Genomic DNA, 24,620 nt, shown 5'->3' with positions numbered 1-24,620 from the left:
GATTACTCCCCCCCCCTCGGTTCTTCCGATCACTCCCCCGAGCCCGCTCAGAGCCGCGCTCTAGCGTGCGTGTGCCGCCTCTGACTGCCATGATTCTGCCGCCCGCAACCTGCACGCTGCTTGAGGTAGGGAAAGAAAGGGAGGAGGGACATGCAGGGGGTGGTGTGATGTGAGGGACATGGGGGGGTGATATGAGGGACATGGGGTGGGGGGGTGATGTGAGGGACATCGGGGGGGGTGATGTGAGGGACATGCAAGTGGGGGGTGATGTGAGGTACATGCAGGTGGGGGGGGATGTGAGACATGCAGGTGGGGGGGTGATGTGTGAGGTACATGCAGGTGGGGGGGGGATGTGAGACATGCAGGTGGGGGTGATGTGTGAGGGACATGCAGGTGGGGGGTGATGTAAGGGACATGCAGGTGGGTGGTGATGTGAGGTACATGCAGGTGGGGGGTGATGTGTGATACATGCAGGTGGGGGGTGATGTGTGAGGGACATGCAGGTGGGGGGTGATGTGAGGGACATGCAAGTGGGGGGTGATGTGAGGTACATGCAGGTGGGGGGTGATGTGAGGGAGATGCAGGTGGGAAGTGATATGAGGGAGATGCAGGGGGGGTGATATGAGGGAGATGCAGGGGGGGGGGTGATATGAGGGAGATGCAGGGGGGATGATATGAGGGAGATGCAGGGGGGGTGATATGAGGGAGATGCAGGGGGGGATGATATGAGGGTGGTAATATGAGGGAGATGCAGGGGGGGGTGATATGAGGGAGATGCAGGGGGAGGTGATATGAGGGAGATGCAGGGGGAGGTGATATGAGGGAGATGCAGGGGGAGGTGATATGAGGGAGATGCAGGGGGAGGTGATATGAGGGAGATGCAGGGGGAGGTGATATGAGGGAGATGCAGGGGGAGGTGATATGAGGGAGATGCAGGGGGAGGTGATATGAGGGAGATGCAGGGGAGGTGATATGAGGGAGATGCAGGGGGAGGTGATATGAGGGAGATGCAGGGGGGGTGATATGAGGGAGATGCAGGGGGGGGGTGATATGAGGGAGATGCAGGGGAGGGTGATATGAGGGGTGCTGGAGGAGATATGATTTTACCCGTGCGGCCTGATTTTTTAAAAATATTTATAGGGGGGGGTCTTTTAAAAATGTATTGAGGCGGTGTGGGTCTTTTAAAAATGTATTGGCGGGGGCATTTTTAATATGTATTGGCGGGGGCATTTTTAATATGTATTGGCGGGGTGGGGTTACATGTATTTAGAGGGATGGGTTTTTTTGGTATGTATTTTGTGGGGGCACTAGTAAGAAAAAATTAGCTGACATTAAAGATTTTCTTTCTATAAAGCCTACTGTATTTATTTTGGTTACAAATGCATTATTGACATTAGTTATGCATATATATGATGTCTGCAGAACAGTACATGCATCGTAAAGTGGAAAAAAAATAGTGCTTCACTTTAAGTACATTTTCACTTTACATACATGCTCCGGTCCCATTGCGTATGTTAAAGCGGGGTATGCCTGTATTGCACTGTTATACATCCAACAATAAGATGTTCTCCTTAAAAGGAGAGGGGAGAAAGGATGGGGGAGGGAACAAAGCAAAAATTAAAAAAAACATACCACACACTTTCGTTCGTGGTTGTGGTTTCATAAAATTGCGGCCGAGATCTAGGGGACCAAAATGTGTATATAGAGATGCTTAGCATTATTAGATCATGAACGCCTACTTGTTGCACTAAGGCCAGAATACTACAGTCAGGACCACAGACAGCTGCTTGGGCGATACTTCTTACTGTATTTATCTTTAAACAAAGCTAACCAGTGCAAGAAAGCATGCTTTTCACCTTACGTCCAGTAAAGGCAGCTCGGTGCAAAGGCGTGTCCCCCATATCATTTAAAACATCGACATCAGCTTCAGCCTGTCAACACATAAGAGGTGAAACATAACTTAATTCAATCTCTTTCCAACAGGGAGCAGGGATGGGGATACATTTATTAAGCAGAACTATATATTAGAAGCTCACAACCCTCACCCCTTCAGTTAACAGTGCAATTGGTTTTACCCCTAGATAAGTGTATCATGAGCCTCTGACAAGGGGTAAAAAATACCATTTGATTTTCAATAAATGAAACGTTTTTCATTGAATAGGCTTTATTAGGCACTTTTTGTTGTAGCCTTATTTATATCTTGAGCTAATAAAAATTCCAATTTGTTTTCTTGTGACTAAACGACTACTGACAGATGTGCATGCAGATACCTGGCTACTAAATTAGGAAAACAGACGATGGCACATATTCACTAAATGGTGCCAACACCTTCATTGCTGGTGGAGCCTGAAGCATTAAGTACATTGCACTCATTCAGTACTAAAGAAAGTTACTTTAATAAGGATTCACTTACGTGAAGTAAAAGTAAAGTAAAAGGCTTACAGGCAAAATCCAACATTTTAATTTACATTATTTAAAGCAGCAATCCCCCCCAACCCCCTCCCTGAAGTCTAGGAGTTTAACTCGTATAATGTAATATCTTCTTGCCAAATGAATATTTCCTGCTCTTTAAAAGAGTTTCTGATAGTAACTTCTTGACTTCAGTATTTTAACATCCTGTGCACTTTATATTACAAACGCTTATATATCTCCTGAATGGAGAATCAGATTTTAAAACAGAAAAACATTAACGCAAAAAGAAATGGCAATCAGCATGGATTGCTGCTTTAAAATATTATTTGGCTTTACCTTCAACAAATCTTCTACAACTTGGCCATGTCCAAAGTAGCATGCAAGGTGAAGAGGTGTCCATCCCAAATTAGATTTACTTTTACCTAAAGATACAAACACTTTCTCAGACAAAAAAAAAAAAAAAAGAGAGCTAAATTTGCCAGTTAAGGCATGTACCGGCCATTAGAAACCAAAGCTTGTACCAATATGCCGAGTAGCATACGCAACGTATACAATATTATGTTCCATAAAGCTTTAGGAAATTTGCTAATGTCAAGACAAAAATACCCAATGCTTCATCCAATATGACAAAATACATAGTTAAAAACGGTCATGTTGGTATTCTCATGAGTAAGGGTCATTTGGTTAAACCCTTTGGCCAAAGCGTTATAAGTATGCAGCCACTTCAGTGTGACCAGTATGCAGGTCCTAACACTACCTGTGAAAATCATCATTTAGAGAAGAGAGATGAATCTTAACAAAAAAAAAAAAAAAAGTGTTGTCCCACAGGAATACATATATTATATATACACACACACACACATAATCGCCTCGATGTTAAATCCACTCGCCCGGGGCGAGCAAATGTATAGGTTTGTCGAACACTGTATGTATATATGTATATATGTGTGGTGTGTGGATATATATATAGATATATATATATATATATATATATATACACACACACACACATACATACACTTTTTTTTTTTTTAATGACTGGGTAAGCTGGGGGTCCCTGGAGCGGAACCACTTTAAGCTTCGGAGACTCTCTGGCTCCCATGATATTAATTTCCGAAGAAGGTGAGCCCGGTACTGTCCCCTAGGGGAAACAAAATGGAGGTTTAATCTCCTGTGGCCAATGTAACAGGCAGCATTTATGGAAGAATGTTTCTCGGGAAACAGGCGATATCTAGAGTTTAAAATTAATGCAGTTCCGCTCTATGGACCCCCTGCTTCATAACGATTTTCAAAATTATCCTTTAATGTTATTCAATGTGTTTAAAAAAAAAAAAAAAAAAGTAGAAAATTATTTGCGCCATCAATTTTCATGCAATAAAAAAATAATTCTTTTTTTTTTTAAATTGAGCACATACAAAATGTTTATAATGCTAAATAATATCTCTGCCCATACTCTATAAAATAAATTACATAAAATTCATAAGATTCACAAAAAAATTCCATTTACATTCCTAAATGTTTCCACAAAATATTGAAACAATTGTCATTTAGAAGAGGGGGGGGGGGGGAAAACAAAACAAAAAAAAGATAATGGAAAAACAAAAAAAAACAAACACAACAGCTCGTATTGGAAGTCAGTTTATTTTTCTTTTCTCCTCTAGATTTTGCAAACGCGAAAAGGATGAAAAAAATCTCTCACAGTAAATTTATTTTCTTCTATGTCCTCCGTGGTGCCAAATACTAATAGGATAGCTCCTCCACCTCACAGCTGGCAGCACAAGAATTTCTCTGATGACTGCAGTATGAGGGGGCACTATCCACCTTCGGTCAGTTATTCTTGTCCCACCTCAGCTAAAGAAAGGACGTCCGGCAGGTTCCCTGCCAGTTTTATTTTTCCCATGTATGCTATTTCTGAGGGCTGCGTTGATGCCGCCCTAAACGGATTAGGTTGTTATTTTCCTGCCATTTCGTCAGCTTACCTCAAGAATGGCCGCTTTCATGCCGTGTGGTAATGTTATTGCCAGCCACATACAGCCTTGTTTCAGCGCTGCACGGCATCTTCCCCAAGGCCGTGGGAGCCGCTTCTCTGTGGAGTGGAGGGACGTCACGGTGCAGTGCTTTGGCGCCATCATGACAGCGAGCGCATATGTTCTAGCTCCAAAAAGGTTAATTTCCCACAAGGGGAGGTAGCTGGTTCTGGTGCCAGGTATTTAAAAAGCATGCATTTTCCTGCTTATTTGTTCCCTTATTGATAGAAAGCTAGCAGCGTCTGTCCCTTCTACAGTTACAAAGGACCAGAAAAGAGAACAGCAAGAGGCTCAAGCTGTCAAGCCTAGAAAAAAAAAATGTTTCTAAAGGCCAAATATGGTGCACAGTGCAGTGCCAAAACTTTCTGCTATGTATCTCAAAAGATTTTGAACAGAGTGCATTAAGAAAATGCCAGAGGAAGAAAATTCTACTCCATTATTTTCATTGACTGGATGAAAAACTGACTCTTGCAATCTGCTCCTAAAGCACAGTCTCAGAGGTCATTAAAAAAGGCACAGATCACAGGAGTCACTGGATTTGCAGCCGAACAGTTTAATTGATTATTCATAACAGGTAAGTGTCTCAGAACTTGGGGATTCCTTGTCGGTAGAGACCCAAGTGGATGCTGGTTCCTTTAAGATAGACACAATAGACAAGTTCATTAAGAATAGAAGATGGACTATGAATATTGTCGTCAGCAGAGAAGAGCTGGGTGTCCTGGACCCGGCCTTTTTTGGCAATAAAAATTTGGCTAAAACTTTTCACAGTTCTGTTAAAGACATAGTAAAAACATTAGTGAATAATTCAGTGAATAAAAAAAGACCAGCAATGAAAAGGTGGACGCAGCAGTCGTCAAGATGGTAATACAACGATCCTCCTAGAGAATGGATCTTTCTTTAGGGATTCTATTGATCGAAGAATGGAGGGTGTTTTACGCAAACAATGCTATATCGGAATGACGCTGAAACAAGCAATAGCAAAGGCCTGTATCGCAAGAACAGTCAGTATTTGGATATCCAATCTGAAAGATAGGATTGAAGCACAAACAATACAAAGTCTTAAAGCAGTTTTCAAATCTTAGAGATTCCATGGACCTTATGTGTAATGCTTCCATGGACGTCAACAGGTCAGCAGCATGTTCTATAGGTGTCAGAGCAGTGCTATGGCTTAAACATGGGTTGCGGACTTGTCTAAGAATTTACTAATGTCTTTACCTTATGAAGGTACTTTTCTCTTCAGAGAACCACTGTATATTTCCAAGATAGCTTGAGGGAGAGAGATATTCTTACCCCAGCAGAGAAAGTTATGGCTTTCATCATTTGTCAGGCCTCCAAGACGAGGTTTTCAGGATGCAAGGTCTTCTAGACCAGGGAGAACTTATAAATCTGAATTCCCAACAGCAAACCTGGGGAGGGGGCCACTCTGGTCAACCAGTTTCACAGGGTACCATTCAGAAAAGCCCCAGAAGGGGACTGGGCCCCGGTCATGCCGGTTGGGGGCAGACTGGCGGGATTTCTGGACTGCTGTGTCCATACAGACTCCAGCAGATTATAGCCCAGGGGTATTCCATGGAGTTCCTGAAAATGCCAGGAGCTCGCTTCAAGGAATCAGGTCTCCCAAACAATCCAGATAAGAACCTGGAATTAAAACAAGCCGTTCCCAATCTGTTAGTCAGTATGGCAATTCAACCAGTCCTGCTTGCGCTTCAATCCTGTTTCTAGTGCAGAAAGCATCAGGAGGATTCAGAGCAATTCTGAATCTAAAAGAAAAATCAATGCCTCTCTCAACATCCGACATTTCAAGATGGAGTCCTTGAAGGCAGTCATTTCTAGCATGTAGAGACTTAAAGGATGCTTGTCTCCAAATTCCAATAAAAGAATTGCACCACCTGTTCCTGAGATTGTTTAAGCGCCAGTCGCTGTCATTTTACATCTCTTCCCTTTGGACTGGCCACTGCACCCGGAGCCTTCACAAAAAAAGGTCATGACTGTGATTGCAGCATTGAGACAAGGCGTTTTTGTAGTCCCATACTTGGACCACTGGCTAATCAGGTCCCGTCAGAGCAAGTTGTCAGGGATCATGTGCGCATAGTGTAGACTGCCTTAGTAGATGGGTGGATCAATATAAAGAAAAGCAGACAACCTTAAATTTTTAGGTGTCATTCTAAACAAGGAAAAATCTAGTATCACTCCGACCTCCAAGATTACGAAGGAGGTGAGATTGTTCAGAAGCCTCGCAAAGCCATTAAGGGCTCAATTCATGAATATAATAGAACTTCAAAATGTAGTCAGACAGTGCCTTGGTCCACTTTTCACCTCAGACCACTTCAAATAAATTACCTCAGTTGTGGGGGACACCCAACGCTACAATTCAGGCTACCATTGTTACCAAGCAAACAGCTAAGCCTACAATGGTGGTTGTCAGTCAGCAACGTGCGCAAGGGCAAGTCTCGGACACCTCCGGTCTGACAGAATTGAACGCTGATCCAGGGACTCTGGTCACATCAAAATAGATGTCTGCCAATCAATGTATTGGAAATTAGAGTGATATTTTACACCATTCAAAATCTTCAGGCCTCGTTGAGGGGTTCCCCGATAAGGATCCAAACAACGTCACTGCAGTAGCATATATAAACCAACAAGGGCGAACAAGGAGGTAGAGTTCTTTCAAAAGCCCCCAGAATCCTACACTGGAAAGAGGGAAAACGGGGGGGTGGGGGGGGAAAGGAAGGGGATTCCATGTAGCTCTGTAGTTTATTTCCAAAATTACGAATGCCGACTTCCTCAGCAGGCATTCTTATCACCCATGAGAATGGGAACTAGATGAGAACATTTTTGATCCATTAGTTTGGCAATGGGGTCAACCACAAGTCTACCTCATGGCATCAGCGGTCAACAAGTACAGATGTGTCAAAAAAGCACGAATCGAAAGCCACAGCCAGGGATGCTCTGTCGACCACGTGAGATTTTCACCCGCCCCCCCCTCCGCTTCAGTGAGTAATTAACAAAAATCAAAAGGACAGGGCTTGGGTTCTCCCGATGCCCGTATTGACCAAGAAAGACCTGGTTTGCGGACTTGGAAAAACCCACCGCTCCTGTACTGACAAGTTCTTTGACAGTCCTTGCATTATTGACTCAGGGTTCTTTGCTTCCCCAATCTTCAATTGCTCAAATTAACTGTGTGGAACTTGAAAGGCTGTTAAGGGCGCAGGGTTTCTCCAATTAAAAAAGAAAAAACACAAAAGCGCACCAAGATTGAGATATGATGTGTATTGACAACAAATAAAGATAATAATATGCACTTACATATATAAAAACTTTAATGGTCCAGATCACGATCGTCACTTCTATTGGTAGGGCAACAAATGGGATGAAGAGGGGGGTGATCTCAGTCTTCAGGAACAAGCCCCGCGCGCTGGGGCTGTATTCAGAGGCTGCGCTGCGTCTCTGCTTCACACGCTTGTCGGCGTGATGATCTGCGTAGTGCGCATGCGCGGCAAATGAGGCCCCCTATAGTAGTCCCGGAAGTGCCCGCCCGTTTTCCGTTTCGATCGAAAATGGCAATAAAAATAGCAATAAAAACACTTGTGTGAAGACTGGCTGTATGTGATAAACAGACCAGCGACACCCTTCGCGACGCATTTCAAATACAAAAGTATTCTTCCTCAGGCGCACTACGCAGATCATCACGCCGACAAGCGTGTGAAGCAGAGACGCAGCGCAGCCTCTGAATACAGCCCCAGCGCGCGGGGCTTGTTCCTGAAGACTGAGATCACCCCCCTCTTCATCCCATTTGTTGCCCTACCAATAGAAGTGACGATCGTGATCTGGACCATTAAAGTTTTTATATATGTAAGTGCATATTATTATCTTTATTTGTTGTCAATACACATCATATCTCAATCTTGGTGCGCTTTTGTGTTTTTTCTTTTTTCCTGGGACTTGGTATCGCTGTTGGAGTTTTCCTGCTGGGATCCATATTGGAGGTGGGGGCAGACACCTTCAACACTAAGAGCTGCAAGAGATTAGAGAGGAACCACCATTCCACTATCCTAAAGAGCAAGAGCGCGGACTGGACTCAATTTTCTCCAATTAAAGTTAGACACTTTTGCATTCCAGAAAGCTAGTGAGGTCTAGAATCCATTAATTGCACAGAGACATGTATACATGTGTAAATAACAAATCAAAAACCCTTTGCAGCTGGGAGTCCCAAATATACTCTACTTCCTTCAGCAAGGATTCCAGAAGGGTTTAAAACTAACATCTCTTAAGATCCAAGTAGCTGCATTCAAGCAAACAAAAATCGCCTTAAATCCCATAGCCTCTAGATTAAAACAGTGTTTAGGATTAGGATTTACTGTAGGATCCCCGAACCTTCATGGGATCTGTACCTGGTGCTACAAAAACTCACTACTTCCTTGTTTGAACCAATTTTCAAGCTCCCTAGGAGATAACTCACAATTAGTTTTCCAAACAGCTATTACTACAGCACGTAGGGTTGGAGAGCTCCAGGCTTTATCATGTTCCAAACCATTTTCATGATTAGATAGTGTTAAGGACTGTGCCAGTTTCAAACCTAAGTAGTATCAGACTACAGGGGACGGGGTCTGTAATGAAAAATGTATTTTCTTTATACAAAAATTAATGTACCGCTGATTAACCTGTGCAATTGAGATCCACATGTAACATCCTTTAGGCCTAGGCGTGCCATGAAATCTTTGGTTGTATTGCCAATATCCCTCTCCTGAGAGACCGCACCTTGACCTGGAGTACTACAATTGAAAGTTGAGGAACTTGAGGTTCAGGCCTGGTTGAAAAGAGGCAGTAGACTTGGGAACAACTCCCTGTGCTACTTTGGCAGAGTAACTTGCACAAGCACTTTGTCGAGTACCAAATCTTTTATACTTGGCCAAGTAGCCCCCTGCATTCTTATGGTTCTGTAGCCCCCCGCATTCAATAATGTATCATTTAAGTGATCTCTCTCAAAACTATGACGCAGTCATTGTTCATTAACTCTTGAACCCAGGAGGTATGTTGTTGATTGGATCCACCCTCTGTGTAGCATGAGGACACTGGATCTGTGCACCTTCATGCCATAAGTGTGTGTTCAGTGCCAGATTACGACACAATGGGGCCCTCCTCCCGCAGTGTTATCATGCCATAACATGACGCTGTAGGATGCCTGTTCCAGAGAAGGTAAGAGAAACCCCTCTCGTCTCGGTCTAATGGTAAAATTTATAAATTTGAGAGAATGTCACTTTTTTTTTTTTAAACATTGGGATATATACTGTATATATATATTTTAAATGACTCTTCTGCACTGTTGAACTTACAATGTTACTGCAAAAAGTGGGAGCAGGGGGGAGAGAGAGAGATAGTGGGTGTTGGAGGGAGAGAGGCAATGGGTGAAGGTAGGAAAATGAGGAAGAAGAAACAGGAGGCAAAGACTGGCAGTAAGGTGGGCAGGAGGACAGGAGGGAGAGAGATTGTGGTAGAAGGAAGAAGGTAGGGATTGCAAGAGGCAGAGATAAGAAGCAGGCGGGTGCTGAAGAGTGGAGGGCAGGGGGTACAGGTCCTACCTCCCTATAGGAACTAGTACATCCCTGGCAGCCTCTGTACTGACTGACTAATGCCTGTCATGTGATCTTTCTGGGGGTTACACAGGGGATTGTGGGATTTGTAGTCCTGCTGCTCAAACATTGTTCCTAGAGCTGGACTACAACTCTCAGAAGTCCTGCACGTGTAGCAATAAGGGGAAATGGCCCTGAAAGTACAGAGCCCTGAGTAAGGAAGCCATTAACACAATGCTCTGCTTCTAGCCATGGACAACTCTCCTGGCATTTCTCCCTATCGGCGGTCCCGATGAGGGCCCCTAGGCACGTGCTTACTGTGCCCAATAGGCAATCTGACCCTAAGTGTGTTTGTGTTACATACACTGTTTTGGTGGCCACCAATAGGTCCAAAACAAGTCACATACACCAGCTTGATAACCAGGGCTGGTCAGTTATTTTTTTGTCTAGGTGTGAATTTCTTTGACAAAGTCCAACTCACCCTTGGGTCGGCAGAGAGCACCAACTTCTCCGGTCAAAGGCAGGTACGGCTCATCAGAGCAGGTGTGCTTGGAATCTCCATCACGATCTCCCTCTTTTAGCATGAAATTCCCCAGGCCGGCTTACCTGCACTTCTGCTCCTCTAAAGGGGAAGGAAAGCCTGTGGCAACCATGCCATGCAGCCCTGAGCCCTGAGAAAGCACTGCACCACAAGACCTCTCTTGCCATCCAGCGTGCCATTGATCATAGGAAAGAGGCCAGCCCAGGGCTGCAGCAACATGACGCAAACCTACACATTGGTGCAATCTTTGCAACATGGAAGTGAAGTGAAGTGAAGTGCAAAGATGCCAACTAACTAAAATAACACTCACCCAGAGGGAGACAGTGACAGAGAAACCCAATTTGTCAGTTTTACACAGTTTAGTGGTCCATATTTGGCGTGCAGTCCACCTATTAACTACCACAGCTTTAAACCATTAACAAGGCATGAACCAGCCCTGGCACCTCCGCTTCCCATCAGCCCCCAACAATTATTAAAACAATCTGTGTACCTGCTCTATTTTGTGCTACAATGTACATGCAATCGTTTGACACACACACACACGGCCCTGGACTGCAGTGTGCTACTTCCTCTGAATGCTTGCCTCCTCACCTGGCAAGGACACTTTAACCCAACGTTCCTACCGATAGGCAAAGAATACATGACTACATAGTGAGGGAGGAAGTGTGTTCCTATTGCCTCACCAGACGAAAGTCCCTGCCATCCAGGAAGAGTGTTGTCTTCCTAAAGTAAATGCTCAGAAATAATTGTTACTCTGAATGGAAAAATACTGAAAACGAACGGATTAGGAATGTACCAAAAATGGAAACTTTAATTGCAGCAGTAATGGGATCATGCAGCAATCCATGGGAAGACACCGTTTCTGAATGCTAGGGATTCCTTCTGCCTATGTGATGAACAGAAACACCTGAGAAGTATATCCTCTAACCTTTTGTGACTGATCTTCAAGTAGTAAAGCTTATTAAATATGTATATGCTAATTACCCATGGTAAAGGAACATTATTCTGTCATGATCACGGCATAAGACATGTTTTGGATGCATCTATCCAGAGATGCACACACAATATACAAGACGACCTGAAAACCAAAATAAAGCTATGGCCATTCTATTACAGCAGAGTATAAACAGCCATCTAAGCAAGTGTCTGGTAGCAAATGAAGTCTCTGTTCCATCTATCCAGGAAACCACAGCTTTCTGGACTTGTGGAGCTTTTCCTCAGTATAGCTTCGCAACCATCTACTACTGACACCCAACATATAAATTGCCACCAGAGTTGGAAAGATTTCTATTTTAAATGAAGCAATGGTACTAAATGAACATCTTGGAATATTTAGAGATCAGGTTTAGCATAAGCTTGCGGTAACAGTCCCCAGTTGTGTTACTTTTATTAGAAATGTTGTCTTATCAAAAGTGTATAGGTGTACAATTGAATGTACGTCATTGCCATATATGGATCAGAGGAACAACATTAAATACCATAAGCCCGTTATACATCAGAGAATCAGATTTGAAACATGGTTTCTGCCCCTTTAATGTAACTGGTCATATCTAGAGCCTCATTAGCACCGTAACGTCTGTTGGGTTAAGGAAGCTGGGTGTCAGGCATGGTTGGCTCATCTAGACTATTCCTGTGGGCAAGGACAACATTTGTACGTTCCACCTAGAAGAAAAATAAATCATTGGGAAAAATGCCTCCCAATGCAGTGTATGTTACTGTAGGAAGATACCAAAGAAAAGGCAATGTGTAAAAAGGAGTCATAAGCTTATTTGCCTTTGCAATCCACATTAACCACGGTTTTTCCTTCTCTGTTACTTTCTATAAGTTCTTTGACTCCTTCAAGGTTTCCATTCCTGGCGTCGCGTAGAAGTCGTTCGTCTGCTTCACTGTTCATTGCTGAATGAAAAACAAATGTAACCGAATTAGGCATTTGCTTTAAAATAGAAAAAATATACTTTACAGCATTGATTGTACAGTATGAAAGTCTGTATCTAAGTTTATATCTATACAATCCAAATATAATAGAGAATATATAGTTAATTAACAATGAAATACAAGTGAACCCCCCGCAAGAAAAAATGTCTACCCCGCACTCAAACATGATGCAAAAGTGGTCAAAAGTAATATCTTTAATAAGGGCACAAATATCAAAATACACCAAATCAGAATAACCCAACAGTACAAAAGAGAACAAAAACAAGGGAAGAGACAAAAAAGGAAAAATGTTCTCAATTTTTGTCTTTTCCCTTGTTTTTGTGCTTTTTTTGTACTATGTTTGGTTATTCTGATTGTGTAGTTTGATATGTTTGTCCTTAATTGAAACTATATTACTTTTGACCTCTATTGCATCTTGCCTGTGTGACTTTTTATGGTTCACTTCATTCTTATATGGGAATTGGTGGGGATTCCCTGTCTCCCCAGCACCATTACCTCTCTCTCTTAGAGACTCATTTTATATATAGGGGGTGCTGTCTGCCCCCTTTGATACACATGAAATACAAGCGTTCTGCCTCAAGTGTAAAATTAATGGAATTGGCTGTTGAACACAGCAGCCCAGTTGACAAACACAAGCAGCTATTTTAAACAGGTAAATTACATATTGTTTATTTGTTAAGCGCAAATATATTCCACAGTGTAGTACAATGGGGGTACAGATATTTGGTAATTACAGGCAGTCCTCGGTTATCCGACACAATGCGTTAATCAAAATGGCGCTGGATAGCGAAACGTTGTAAAGTGAAACACGTTTTCCCATAGGAACACTGTTTAAATGAAAGGTTCCATTCCTGAAGGCATTTTTAATGCTAAAATACACAAAATATTTTACGCAGACAATAAGATACGCAGCATACACATAAATTATATAGTGCATATACTGTATGATTGATTGATTGATATATATATATATATCAATCATAAAAATATAATATATTATATAGTATAATATATATATATTTTACACAAACAACCTTGCAAAGCGTCGTAAGAGCGTTGGATAAGCCGTTTTGGCGTTGTAAAAATGAACATAGGTATGCATTGCATAGCGTTAGATAAGCCATTCGTTAAACGTAAAACGAAGCGTTGTAAAACGAGGACTGCCTGTACATAAAGAGTTACATACAAATAAGGACAAACATGCACAGATACAAAGAGGTAATGAGATGGCGGTGTGTGGTAGGGAATTCCAGACAGTGCAGCACGGGAGGAGTCTTGTATGCAGAAGTGAGAGGCAGTGATGAGGCAGATGTTGTGAACAGAACGTAGGGGGCATTTGGGTATATATTTGGGGAGGAGGACTGAGATGCAAGGGGAAGGCAGCGTCGTTGAGAGCATTGTAAGTCAGAGCTAGGGTTTTAAATTTGATTTTAGAGGATATGGGAAGCCAGAGTAAGGATTTGAGTAGTGGGGCAGCAGAAGTGGAGCAACAAGTGAGGTAGACGAGTCTGGTAGCAGCATTTAGGATGGATTGGAGTTGGGATAGGCAAACAAGGAGAATGCCAAGTAGATGGCTGCAGTAGTCAAAGCAGAACAAGAGTTGCATCATGAGTGATAAAAGGTCATATCCTGGTGATATTTCAGAGGTAGAGATAGCATGACTTCGTGATGGACTGAATGTGAGGAATGAAGGAAAGATCAGAGTCAAAGATGATACCTAGATGACGGGCGTGGTGTTGATAAGGATTGTAGTATTATTGATAGTGAGGGAGAGTTTGGGTGTAAGGGTAGCAGGGGAAAGAGGGGGTGGCAGGAATGGAGTATTAGTTCTGTTTTGGACATTTAAGTTTCAGTTAATGGTGGGACATCAAGGAGATTGCAAAGACAGTTAGTGACATCGGACAGGAGAAAGGGGGGGGAGAGGAAATGAGGTCATGGGAGGAGAGGTAGATTTGGGTATCAATCAAGATAGAAAAATTGTATTAGTTCACCGAGAGAAGGCGTAGAGTAAGAAGAGCAGAGGGCCAAAGACAAAGCCTTCTGAGACCCCGAACAGAGACGAGACACCAGAGAAGGAAACACTGAAGGAACAGTTGGGTAGTTAGGACGTGAACCAGGAGAGAACTGCGTCACAGGGGCCAATGGAGTAGAGTGTTTAGGAGAAGGGGGTGAGTGTTGAAGACAGCAGAGAGATCCAGGAGAATTCGTAAGGAGAAGTGACCCTTGGGCTTCAAATGTGAGCCGATCATTAGCCACTTTTGTTAGTGCTGTCTCAGTTGAGTGTAGAGAACAGAAACCAGATTGCAAAGAGTCAAGCAGCAAGTTGGAGGAGAGAGTCATGCAGTTGCATATGGCTCTAGTTAGAGAGGAAGGCTTTTTTCAAGAGAAAGTTTACTTAGAATGGGCGTGAGGAGTGCATGTTTGAAAGATGGGAATGTGTCGGATGTGAGAAAGGTGTTAAAAATGCGAGTTAGGGTGGGACTTAGGGTGCCAGAGAGGGAGTGGGGGAGTTGAGAGGGAATAGGTTCAAGGGGCAGGTTGAACTGCGAGATAATGGAGAGCAGAGACCTCGTCCTCAGTCACAGGGGAAAATGAGCCGAGGGTGGATTTAGGTCTGTGAGGGGTGGTAGATGTGTATGGAACTGGACATGAAGAGATGTCAGTCTAATTGACTGAATCTGGTCTGAAATAGGCGGCAAGGTCTTGGGCCGTAAAGGTAGAGGGGAGTTGGGGGGCAGGTGTTGTTAGGCAGAGAAGGGAGTTAAAGCTGGCAAATAGGAAGAGTTGAGGGTTAGAGGATAGTTTGTAGGAGTGAAAAATAGGTTTGCGTGGCAAGGGACAGCGTTATAGGACGAGTATGAATTTATAGTGGAACAAGTCTGCTTTAGAGTGGGATTTCCTCCAATAACGATCAGCAGTACATGAGTTCTTTGGAGGTAGTGGGCAAAGTGTGTGCGCTATGGTTGTGGCTTTTAGGGGTGATGTGTGGTTACAGGAGAGATCTTATCCAAGGCTGATAACAGTGTAGTGTCATATAAAGAGGTTGGAAGGTCGGGACAGGGAGGGGGGGGGGGTGTACCCCTGCTCTATTCCCCACAACATTGAAAATTACATGCCAAGGGAGCGTACAAGGCCTCTAAGTTTTCGGGGCGGCTTCTGGTGACACGACGTCACAACATCAGAAAGTGCCGGAGAAAAGGTAAAAGGGAGGGGGGGAGGGGGTGCGGGAGGGAGGAATGTAGAAGAGCAGGCAGGGGGCACAAAAAAAAAAAGTTTGCACACCTCTGTGTTAGGAGTTAGAGAGCAGAAGCAGGAGAAAACCAGGTCAAGGGAGTTTCCATTGCAGTGGAGGAGAGGTGGTCCACTGGGAGATACCATAGGAGGAGGTTGAAGAGATAAGATGGGCAGCTGAAGTGGTATTGGGATTATCAAAAGATATGTTAAAGTCACCAAGGATGGACAGTAGGTGTGTCAGAAGAGAGTCAGGCGGCAAAGTTGTCAAGAAATTGAGATGTATGTGCAGGTGGGCGATTGATAACAACATGGAGAAAAAGGGGAGAAAAGAGACGGGCAGTGTGGACTTCGAAGGATGAGAATGAGAAGAGGAAAGGGGGTATGACCGAAATGTGCAGCGTGGGGAAAGTAGTATGTCAACTCCTCCGCCCTGTCTATTCCCTGGTCTGGGAGTGTGACTAGGGGAGAGACCACCACAGGAGAGTGCAGCAGGGGAGGCGGCAAGCCAGGTTTCTGTAAATGGTAGACGGTTGAGCGTGTTGGAAATGAATTTCATGGATTACAGTAAATTTGTTGCAGATGGATAGTGGATTCCATAAAGCACAGGGGAAGGGAGGAGTAAAATTGAGAATGTGTGGCGAGAAGACTTTGGGGTAGGCTGGGGGACCTGAAAGTATTGGTATGTGGTTAAGGCTAGGATTAGGGGATATGTCATCAGAAAGTAGGCGTATTAGTAAGGAGAGGGAGAAGGGAGGAAATGGAGTTGCAGTGTTTTTTTCCAGGAGGGGAAGCAAATTACTGTAGAATGAGGGTGATGTCAGTAGAGAATTGGAAATCAGGAAGAGGCCTTTAGAGGTAAAAGTGCTAGGGGTAGAGGCAAAGATGCAGGCAAATAGGGGAGAGCAGCGTAACAGTAGTCCAAAGCAGAGAGGTGGCTGAATTAATTAGCATGATGCTGTAGTGTTTGCAGTTGCATAGCACAAACCGCAAAAGTGTGCATGTCCTTCAGCTGCTTCCAAAAGCTTGGAGCTTTGTAAACCCTCATAAACCCTAAAACATTTTGTACAATAAAAAATAACACCTTTTTAAAACAGGTAAAAAAGTACTATATGGCCGAGAATTTAATTTGATGCAATTCATGTTGTCAATTGCACGTTAAAAGTATTATTCCAGGTTAGAGAATTTCAAATAAGAAAATTACCAATTTTAGACCAGTGATTTAGACTTTGGAGAAGGTCTATAATACACTTTATTTTACAGCTGCTTCATCTCAGAAAGCTTAATTAAAAGCAGCATCAAGTTCTCACCCCAGCAACAAAACCAGTGAGTGGGGCTGCTCACCAAGGCCTAGAATCACAAGAGAGGAGTGCTAAATTAATACGACTTTCATTTGAATGGGAATAAAGCCAAAACGCTTCTGTGGATTTGGGCCGAATAGCCTTAAATCTTGATTAAAAAAAAAAAAAAAACACAAAGTCAACTCAAGAAATCCAAAAGGTCTAAAAAGATTGATACTTTTAGTTGATCTTTCAGAAACTCCAAACAAAAACACACGAGAACACAATGCTCACGTTTCAGATCTCAGAACACGAGCATTTAATAAACCTTTTTGTGAATCCAGACTGACGGCAGCCGCAGGTGTTTAAACTAGCAGTGAAGCTGAAAACATTTTTTTTCTCACATTTATTCATTCTTTATATCAAACGCTCCAGTTCAGCCCAAGCTCATAAACAAAACAAAAAACAGACCCTAACTTTAAGAAAACTACGTTTTAGAATTTAGAAGATTTTGAAAAAGGTTATCTGTCATGAAGTAACTGGCAAAAAAGTGTTTTTTTTTTGTTGTTTTTTAAACAACTTCTTTACAAACCTCTTTTTTTTATTGGTACTTATATACTTCTTGTTCAAAACTCTAATAGCTGGATTGGTCCTGTAGAAACGTATACTTGCAGTAGTTAGTGATACCATTTAGGAACCAAGATTCATAGCTTCAAATTTGGCCACTTTCAAAACGTCTTGATGCAGTACATTTCTGCAAAACCCAGTCTTTTGAAATAGAAACATGTGCTGCTCTTAAAAATATAAGGAACAAGTTTCTGAACTATGAACAAGTCAAAATAGCCACAGGAAAATAAAGGGGAAATGTGCCCGTAAAGAGAAAGTATAGGAAATGACAGTTGTTTCGTCAAAGAATACAGTCACAGTCAATAAGAAGGGGGATTTATAGCCGTTAGGTCTTCCTAAGCACACACATGATGCTGCTCATTAGCTCAACTTCACAATCCAGGACATTGGAGAAAATTAGCTTAAAAAGGCAGCATAAACCACATTTCTTGTTTAAAAAAATAATAGGTTTGAAGTAGGGGGCCTTGCAGTGATTTCAGCTCCGGGAACCTCTGCTTCCTGTGATAGTTACCTCTGTAGGGGGTGCTGGTAGCAGCTCCGGCAGGACTAGTTGGGATTATTCGCTCACCTGTGCTCTCTGTAAATCTCCCAAAATACCTCTTAGATTGTAAGCTCTATGGGGCAGGGATTTTCTCTCCTATTGTCTGACTTTGCTGCACTTATAGCATTATAATTCCTTGTACTGTATTCTTTGTGAAGCGCCGAGTACACTTTCAGCGATATAGATTATATATATATATATATATATATATATATATATATATATATATATATATATATATATATATATATATATATATATATATATATATATATATATATATATATATATATATATATATATATATATATATATATATATACACACACACAGGCATACCCCGGTTTAAGTACACTCACTTTAAGTACACTCGCGAGTAAGTACATCTCGCTCAATAGGCAAACAGCAGCTCACGCATGCGCCTGTCAGCATGTCCTGAACAGCAATACCGGCTCCCTACCTGTACCGAAGCTGTGCGCAAGCGGGGAGACTATAGAGCCTGTTACACATGCGTTATTTACATCAGTTATGCCTGTATATGACTATTGCAGTACAGTACAGGCATCGATAAGTGGGAAAAAGGTAGTGCTTCACTTTAAGTACATTTTCACTTTACATACATGCTCCGGTCCCATTGCGTATGTTAATGTGGGGTGTGTGTGTGTGTGTGTGTGTGTGTGTGTGTGTGTGTGTGTGTGTGTGTGTATATATATATATATATATATATAATCAAAAAAATAAAAAATAAATAGATGATACCGTTCTGTGGCTAACGAAATGCTTTTATTTGTGCGAGCTTTCGAGATACACTGATCTCTTCTTCCGGCGATGTTACAATGAATGAAGCAAAAGGTAAACTTAAAAACAGTGTCTCTTGGAATGTTATCTGTGCTGTTCCTTCCCCCGGTGTGGATGTGTTTTATAAATAGAGGTGTCAAAAGGTTACTGAAAGCAATTGAAGAAAGAGTGTGTATGTGTATCAGTGTGAATAAAAATGAATGGAGAGTCCACAGTATATACAGTGCTTTACACAATGTGTGTGTAGTGGGACTGGATATAAATGGTGTGGGTGGGTGTGGAAATGTGAGAGTTAGTAGCACAACTAAAAGTGTGTGTGGATACTTAGTGGTCCCTACCCACCCACACCATTTATACCCAGTCCCACTCCACACACCTTGTGTAAAGCACTGTATATACTGTGGGCTCTCCATTCATTTTTATTCACACTGATACACATACACACTCTTTCTTCACTTGCTTTCAGTAACCATTTAACACCTCCAGCCATAAAACACATCCACACCGGGGGAAGGAACAGCACAGATAACATTCCAAGAGACACTGTTTTTAAGTTTACCTTTTGCTTCATTCATTGTAACATCGCCGGAAGAAGAGATCAGTGTATCTCGAAAGCTCGCACAAATAAAAGCATTTCGTTAGCCACAGAACGGTATCATCTATTTTTTTTTGATTATTGAAGCTCGGCTAACACGGTACTGATACCTCTATATGTGTATATGTGTATATGTGTATATGTGTATAGCTTCGAGCACAGCCAGGGTTAAGGTGCATACCCAGAAAACCACCCACAGACAGCTGTTTCGACTTTGATGGGTCTCATCAGTGTGGGGTTGATTTTACTGGGAATGCAAGAGAGGCTTATGGGATAGGCCAAACCATAATACTGAGTTAAGTTATGGTGAGTAAAAAAAGTGACAAAAACCCTCCACAGGAAAGCAAATATGCAAATATAGCTGTATGCTCATCTGCATGTCTTAGGCAGGTCTGCAACCCCGCCTTTCCCCATTATCACCCAGCATACAGCACTTCCACTGCAGCAAGGGATTCTGGGAAATGACATGCAAATGAGCACACAGTGTCACTTTTTGCCTCAATAACCATTTTTAACATGGTTCCCTATAGGCTTAAGCTTGCTGCATGGTCACAGCTTCGAGCACAGCCAGGGTTAAGGTGCATACCCAGAAAACCACCCACAGACAGCTGTTTCGACCTTGATGGGTCTCATCAGTGTGGGGTTGATTTTACTGGGAATGCAAGAGAGGCTTATGGGATAGGCCAAACCATAATACTGAGTTAAGTTATGGTGGTTTTCTGGGTATGCACCTTAACCCTGGCTGTGCTCGAAGCTGTGACCATGCAGCAAGCTTAAGCCTATAGGGAACCATGTTAAAAATGGTTATTGAGGCAAAAAGTGACACTGTGTGCTCATTTGCATGTCATTTCCCAGAATCCCTTGCTGCAGTGGAAGTGCTGTATGCTGGGTGATAATGGGGAAAGGCGGGGTTGCAGACCTGCCTAAGACATGCAGATGAGCATACAGCTATATTTGCATATTTGCTTTCCTGTGGAGGGTTTTTGTCACTTTTTTTACTCACCATAACTTAACTCAGTGTGTGTGTGTGTGTGTGTGTGTGTGTGTGTGTGTGTGTGTGTGTGTGTGTGTGTGTGTGTGTGTGTGTGTGTGTGTGTGTGTGTGTGTGTGTGTGTGTGTGTGTGTGTGTGTGTGTGTGTGTGTGTGTGTGTGTGTGTGTGTGTGTGTGTGTGTGTGTGTATGTATGTATATATATATATATATCCACTATTAAGGTTATGGTGGGTAAAAAAAGTGACTAAAATCCTCCACAGTAAAGCATAAAGCAACTGTAAACGCGTGATGACGAAACGCATAGGGCATGGTTTGTGAGAAGCCGTCACGTGCCCATGTCCTTCTGTTACTGCTGGTGCTAGAATTTTGGTTCCTGCTCCCCCGTGTTGGATTATTGGCACAGAGAACCTGGTGTGGCTATTGCTGGTTTCCGGAGGGACTTCCTGTGCAGAAGCGCCGAATTGGAGAGACGTCACTTCCGGTATCTGACTGCATGGATGAGAGACGCGAGCGGACGCCATTACCCTGATCGGACGGCTCTTCTGGCACATGAGAGCTAATCTCATATCTGCTATTTTAATCAGTATTTTTGTGAGTGGGCATTTGTTGATTTTAATGTTCTATAAACACTTGTTATTACGTTAATGCACTAGGTGTGCGCCTGTTTTCTTTTTCTTTATACATACACACACACACACACACACACACACACACACACACACATCATAATAGCGGCTTAAATGTCCTGTGTCACACGTCAAATGAAAGCAGCTAGACTGGACTAAATAAAATATTGTTTAATCGGACAATGCTATGTAAAAAAGGACAACGAATCCTCAGATGCGTTTTGCACCAAACACGGGTGCTTTGTCAACGAGTAAAGGTGCATTACATACAACAGCTGATAAATACTGTAGTACCAGTAACACCACCCCCAGCTCAGGAATCAGGAGCCGGGATCAGGCACCCCCGTGAGGACATGGATCAGGAATCATTAACAAATGGGATTAACCCATTAAGGTAAATAATGTCTGCTAACAAATAGCCTGTATCTAAATAGAAGAAATAAAGCACATATATGATACAATTAAAACCATGAACAATGTCCTAATACAAAAACTGCTAACATGGATAAAGAAATAAATGTATGAGCATCTAAAACAGGGCTAGTACAATAATGATATACATACCTAATCAATGACTTAAACATTTAAAAGAATAAAAAATTTTTTTACAAAAAACATGACAAAATTAGTTGATAAATGCCTCAAAAAGTTGAGCATAGAGGATACCATTTCGGCATCCCACCTTCCGTATAGGGTGGCAACCAAGGCAGCGCGGGCTTGCTTTGTAGTGGATGTTAGCCAAAAGGTTTGGGCATTGGGATTCTAACCGGTCTAGAGTTATGTTAGGCCAGTGATGAGTTATGGGGTGGTAGGTTGATTCTGTTTGATATGTTAGGTTTTGTGCGCCCGGTGATGCTTTCGTTCTTTGGGCAGAGAAACGCGCAGCAGTTTGACCATACAGGAAGAATGGAGTTTGAGTGAAAATCAGAGAAACGTTTTCTGGTGGGGCGGGCGTGGTTTGAGGCAGATTTGGTTATTACGTCAGGTTGGTAAGATCTTTATATTTAGTTAGGTTGATAAAAAATTATTTCTGAGATTCAAGCTCATTGGGGTGCTGTACGAATGGTGTGGTCAGACTTCACAGGAAGGCGCAAAAGGGGGCTTGTAGAGCTGGGGCGGTTGAGCGTATAAGAAAGAAAATTAATAAGGCAGTTTGTTTATGTTGCAGATAGGCGGTTGGTTGATAAATCACCTCAAGTTTGATAAAGAAAATAGCGGATTATTTTGTCTCGGCGGGGTACAGTTATCGGAGATTGGTTTAGATTTGTTTAACATGACGCTTCAGGAAGGGTATGAAAGGGTCCTTGAGGGTCTGGGGGTACAGGGCTAGTTTTAAGGTGATTGAATAGCAATGTGGCTGCTATCACCATAGGATACAGACAGATACCAGAGAACACAGGAGGAGCTGCATGTAGCTCATATTCTGTAATACACACTCCTGGTCATCATGGAGATTTTAGCAAGACTGCCGTGAATGTGGCTACATTGGTACAACAGTCAGAGAATAAAAAATAATAATATAGGAAATGCATCAAAACCTTATGACAGACAGGTTGACAATCCTGTATATTGTAATGAGATGTGCTCTATCAAAGTAAGAATCTGAGGCAATAATTTTTTCCTTTTCCAAGATCATTTTGAGTTTTCTAACCCTCTTTGGCTAATAATCTGCACAAAATCTGAGAATTTTAGATAAGCTTCTTACATTCCAAAAAGCAACAGCCAGATTTAAAAAAAAAAAAATATTATAAAACTTCTGCACATCAAAAAACACTTGTTTCGTTGATGTAGTTTAAAACATTATTTTAAGTATTGAGGTTATTTATGAATCAGCTTTGTGCTAAAAACAATTTTGACATTAATGTTGCATCACCAAAAAGTTTTTTGGGACTATTCTAGAATGATGTAAACAATATTCATGCTGAAAAAAATAAGGAGAGGCTTGCAAAAAAATGAAAAAATAAATAAAAAATAAGCTGCTTTTATTTGGGTACACAGGTTGTGAAAAAGTACAAAAATGTAATGGTACCCTTTGTTCCCATCATTGACCACTAAATAAATATATGTGTAAATACACACACACACACACACACACACACACACACACACACACACACACACACACACACACACACACACACACTATCACAATTTCAGCTTTGTATTCTCTTTGACTTTGCATTAACCTACAAGAATGAAGCTTCTCTTTCCACTCCAAGACAAATACAAAATAAAACACTTACATTTGGAATAGCAAACCATTGCATGCATCTGTATTTGCATTGTGTTTTCCTTGCAAGTGTCTCGTGCCTTTGAAGCACTAACGGTTATTAACCAATGTTGGGGAAAAAATAAAATAAAAAATAGTTGGCTATTTCAGAGCAGTAAATGGGTTGACATCTATGCAAATGATGTAATCCTGAGGATTGCCTGTTGCATGATTAGCCTAGTCACATACATTGAGAGTTATTCACAGGTTGGGCAGGGGGAAGACACTGCAGGTAAGATCAAGCATCAGTCCTGAGACCCACTTACCTCAACTGGGTTTAAACTCAGACATATAAAATGATTACACTCAACCACCAGTGAACCCAACAGCCAAGAAGAACACAGACCAACCAAGGACAACTAAAGTCGTATCTACAAATTCAAGAAAGCCTAAACTCATGAGCACTCACATAGACCCCACCACACAGCGCCATCTGACAACCACATGATCTGCTGCAGCCTCTTACCTCCAGCTGACACTGCCCCGGAACTCTGCTATCACTTTAACCATTTTACAAATGGAGCAAGACCAAATGGGGCTTGCAATATATGGCACAGCACTGGGGCCGGTAACAGACACACGGCGTTTCATTAGGTACAGTATTACACTACAAAGTGCACAGCCCACAACACAAAGGTATTCTTGTTCTGCACAAATCAACAAGGTGAAGTTACTGCATGATGTGCAATAGTAATACTGTGATGTAAACATGGGATTAGCCACATGGCACATGATGCAAGTGTGTTACATCTCTGCGGTAAACCCACCGGCTCCGTGTCACGCGTGAGCAATGCTATAACAGGCACAGCTGCCATGCGTCCCCGCTCCCCTCCCTGTACCGCGGGCAGGGCAGCTCTTTGCGCCGCTGCCAAGGGGTTAGCGGGAAAGCTGATGCTGATGCCCACAGCACAAAGGCGGGTTATTAGTGCTGATACTGCCAGGCTGATTGAGAGGAGATATCTGGAGACCTGCTGTTTTACCTCAGCTGCTCCTTTGGTCAGGAGGGTGAGTGATCAACTCTGTGTAGGAAGTGCCGAGAACATGCTGCCTACTTACCGGAGAGTGAAGCTCCCGATGCTTTGTCTAACTAACTAAAATCCACAAGCCCAGGCTATCTGCTGGGGGAGGAGAGTGTGTGAGATGGGACAGCTCCACCTCCTCACACATGTGCATAC

The 24,620-nt window shown here is 42.5% G+C and overlaps 1 protein-coding gene across 2 annotated transcripts in view; it reads right to left on the bottom strand.

Annotated features, from left to right (window-relative positions):
- Positions 1 to 24,611, bottom strand: part of OSBPL1A (oxysterol binding protein like 1A) — a 188,666-nt gene extending 164,055 nt beyond the window's left edge. The window contains exons 1-4 of one of the 2 annotated variants that reach the window (XM_075584951.1): positions 24,502 to 24,611; positions 12,324 to 12,446; positions 2,749 to 2,834; positions 1,857 to 1,931 (exon numbers count right to left, since the gene is read on the bottom strand). In XM_075584951.1, coding sequence (XP_075441066.1) covers positions 1,857 to 1,931; positions 2,749 to 2,834; positions 12,324 to 12,444 — 282 coding nt within the window. In that variant the 5' untranslated portion in view covers positions 12,445 to 12,446; positions 24,502 to 24,611. Of the gene's footprint in view, positions 1 to 1,856; positions 1,932 to 2,748; positions 2,835 to 12,323; positions 12,447 to 24,501 lie in introns of those variants that run through there. The other variant, XM_075584962.1, reaches the window with a different exon arrangement.
- Positions 24,612 to 24,620: the final 9 nt, after the last annotated feature.

This window comes from Ascaphus truei, chromosome 2, assembly GCF_040206685.1.
Source record: "Ascaphus truei isolate aAscTru1 chromosome 2, aAscTru1.hap1, whole genome shotgun sequence".
Taxonomy (NCBI): domain Eukaryota; kingdom Metazoa; phylum Chordata; class Amphibia; order Anura; family Ascaphidae; genus Ascaphus; species Ascaphus truei.
The sequence above is the reverse complement of the archived record's forward strand: the minus strand, read 5'-3'. Positions and strand labels throughout refer to the sequence as shown.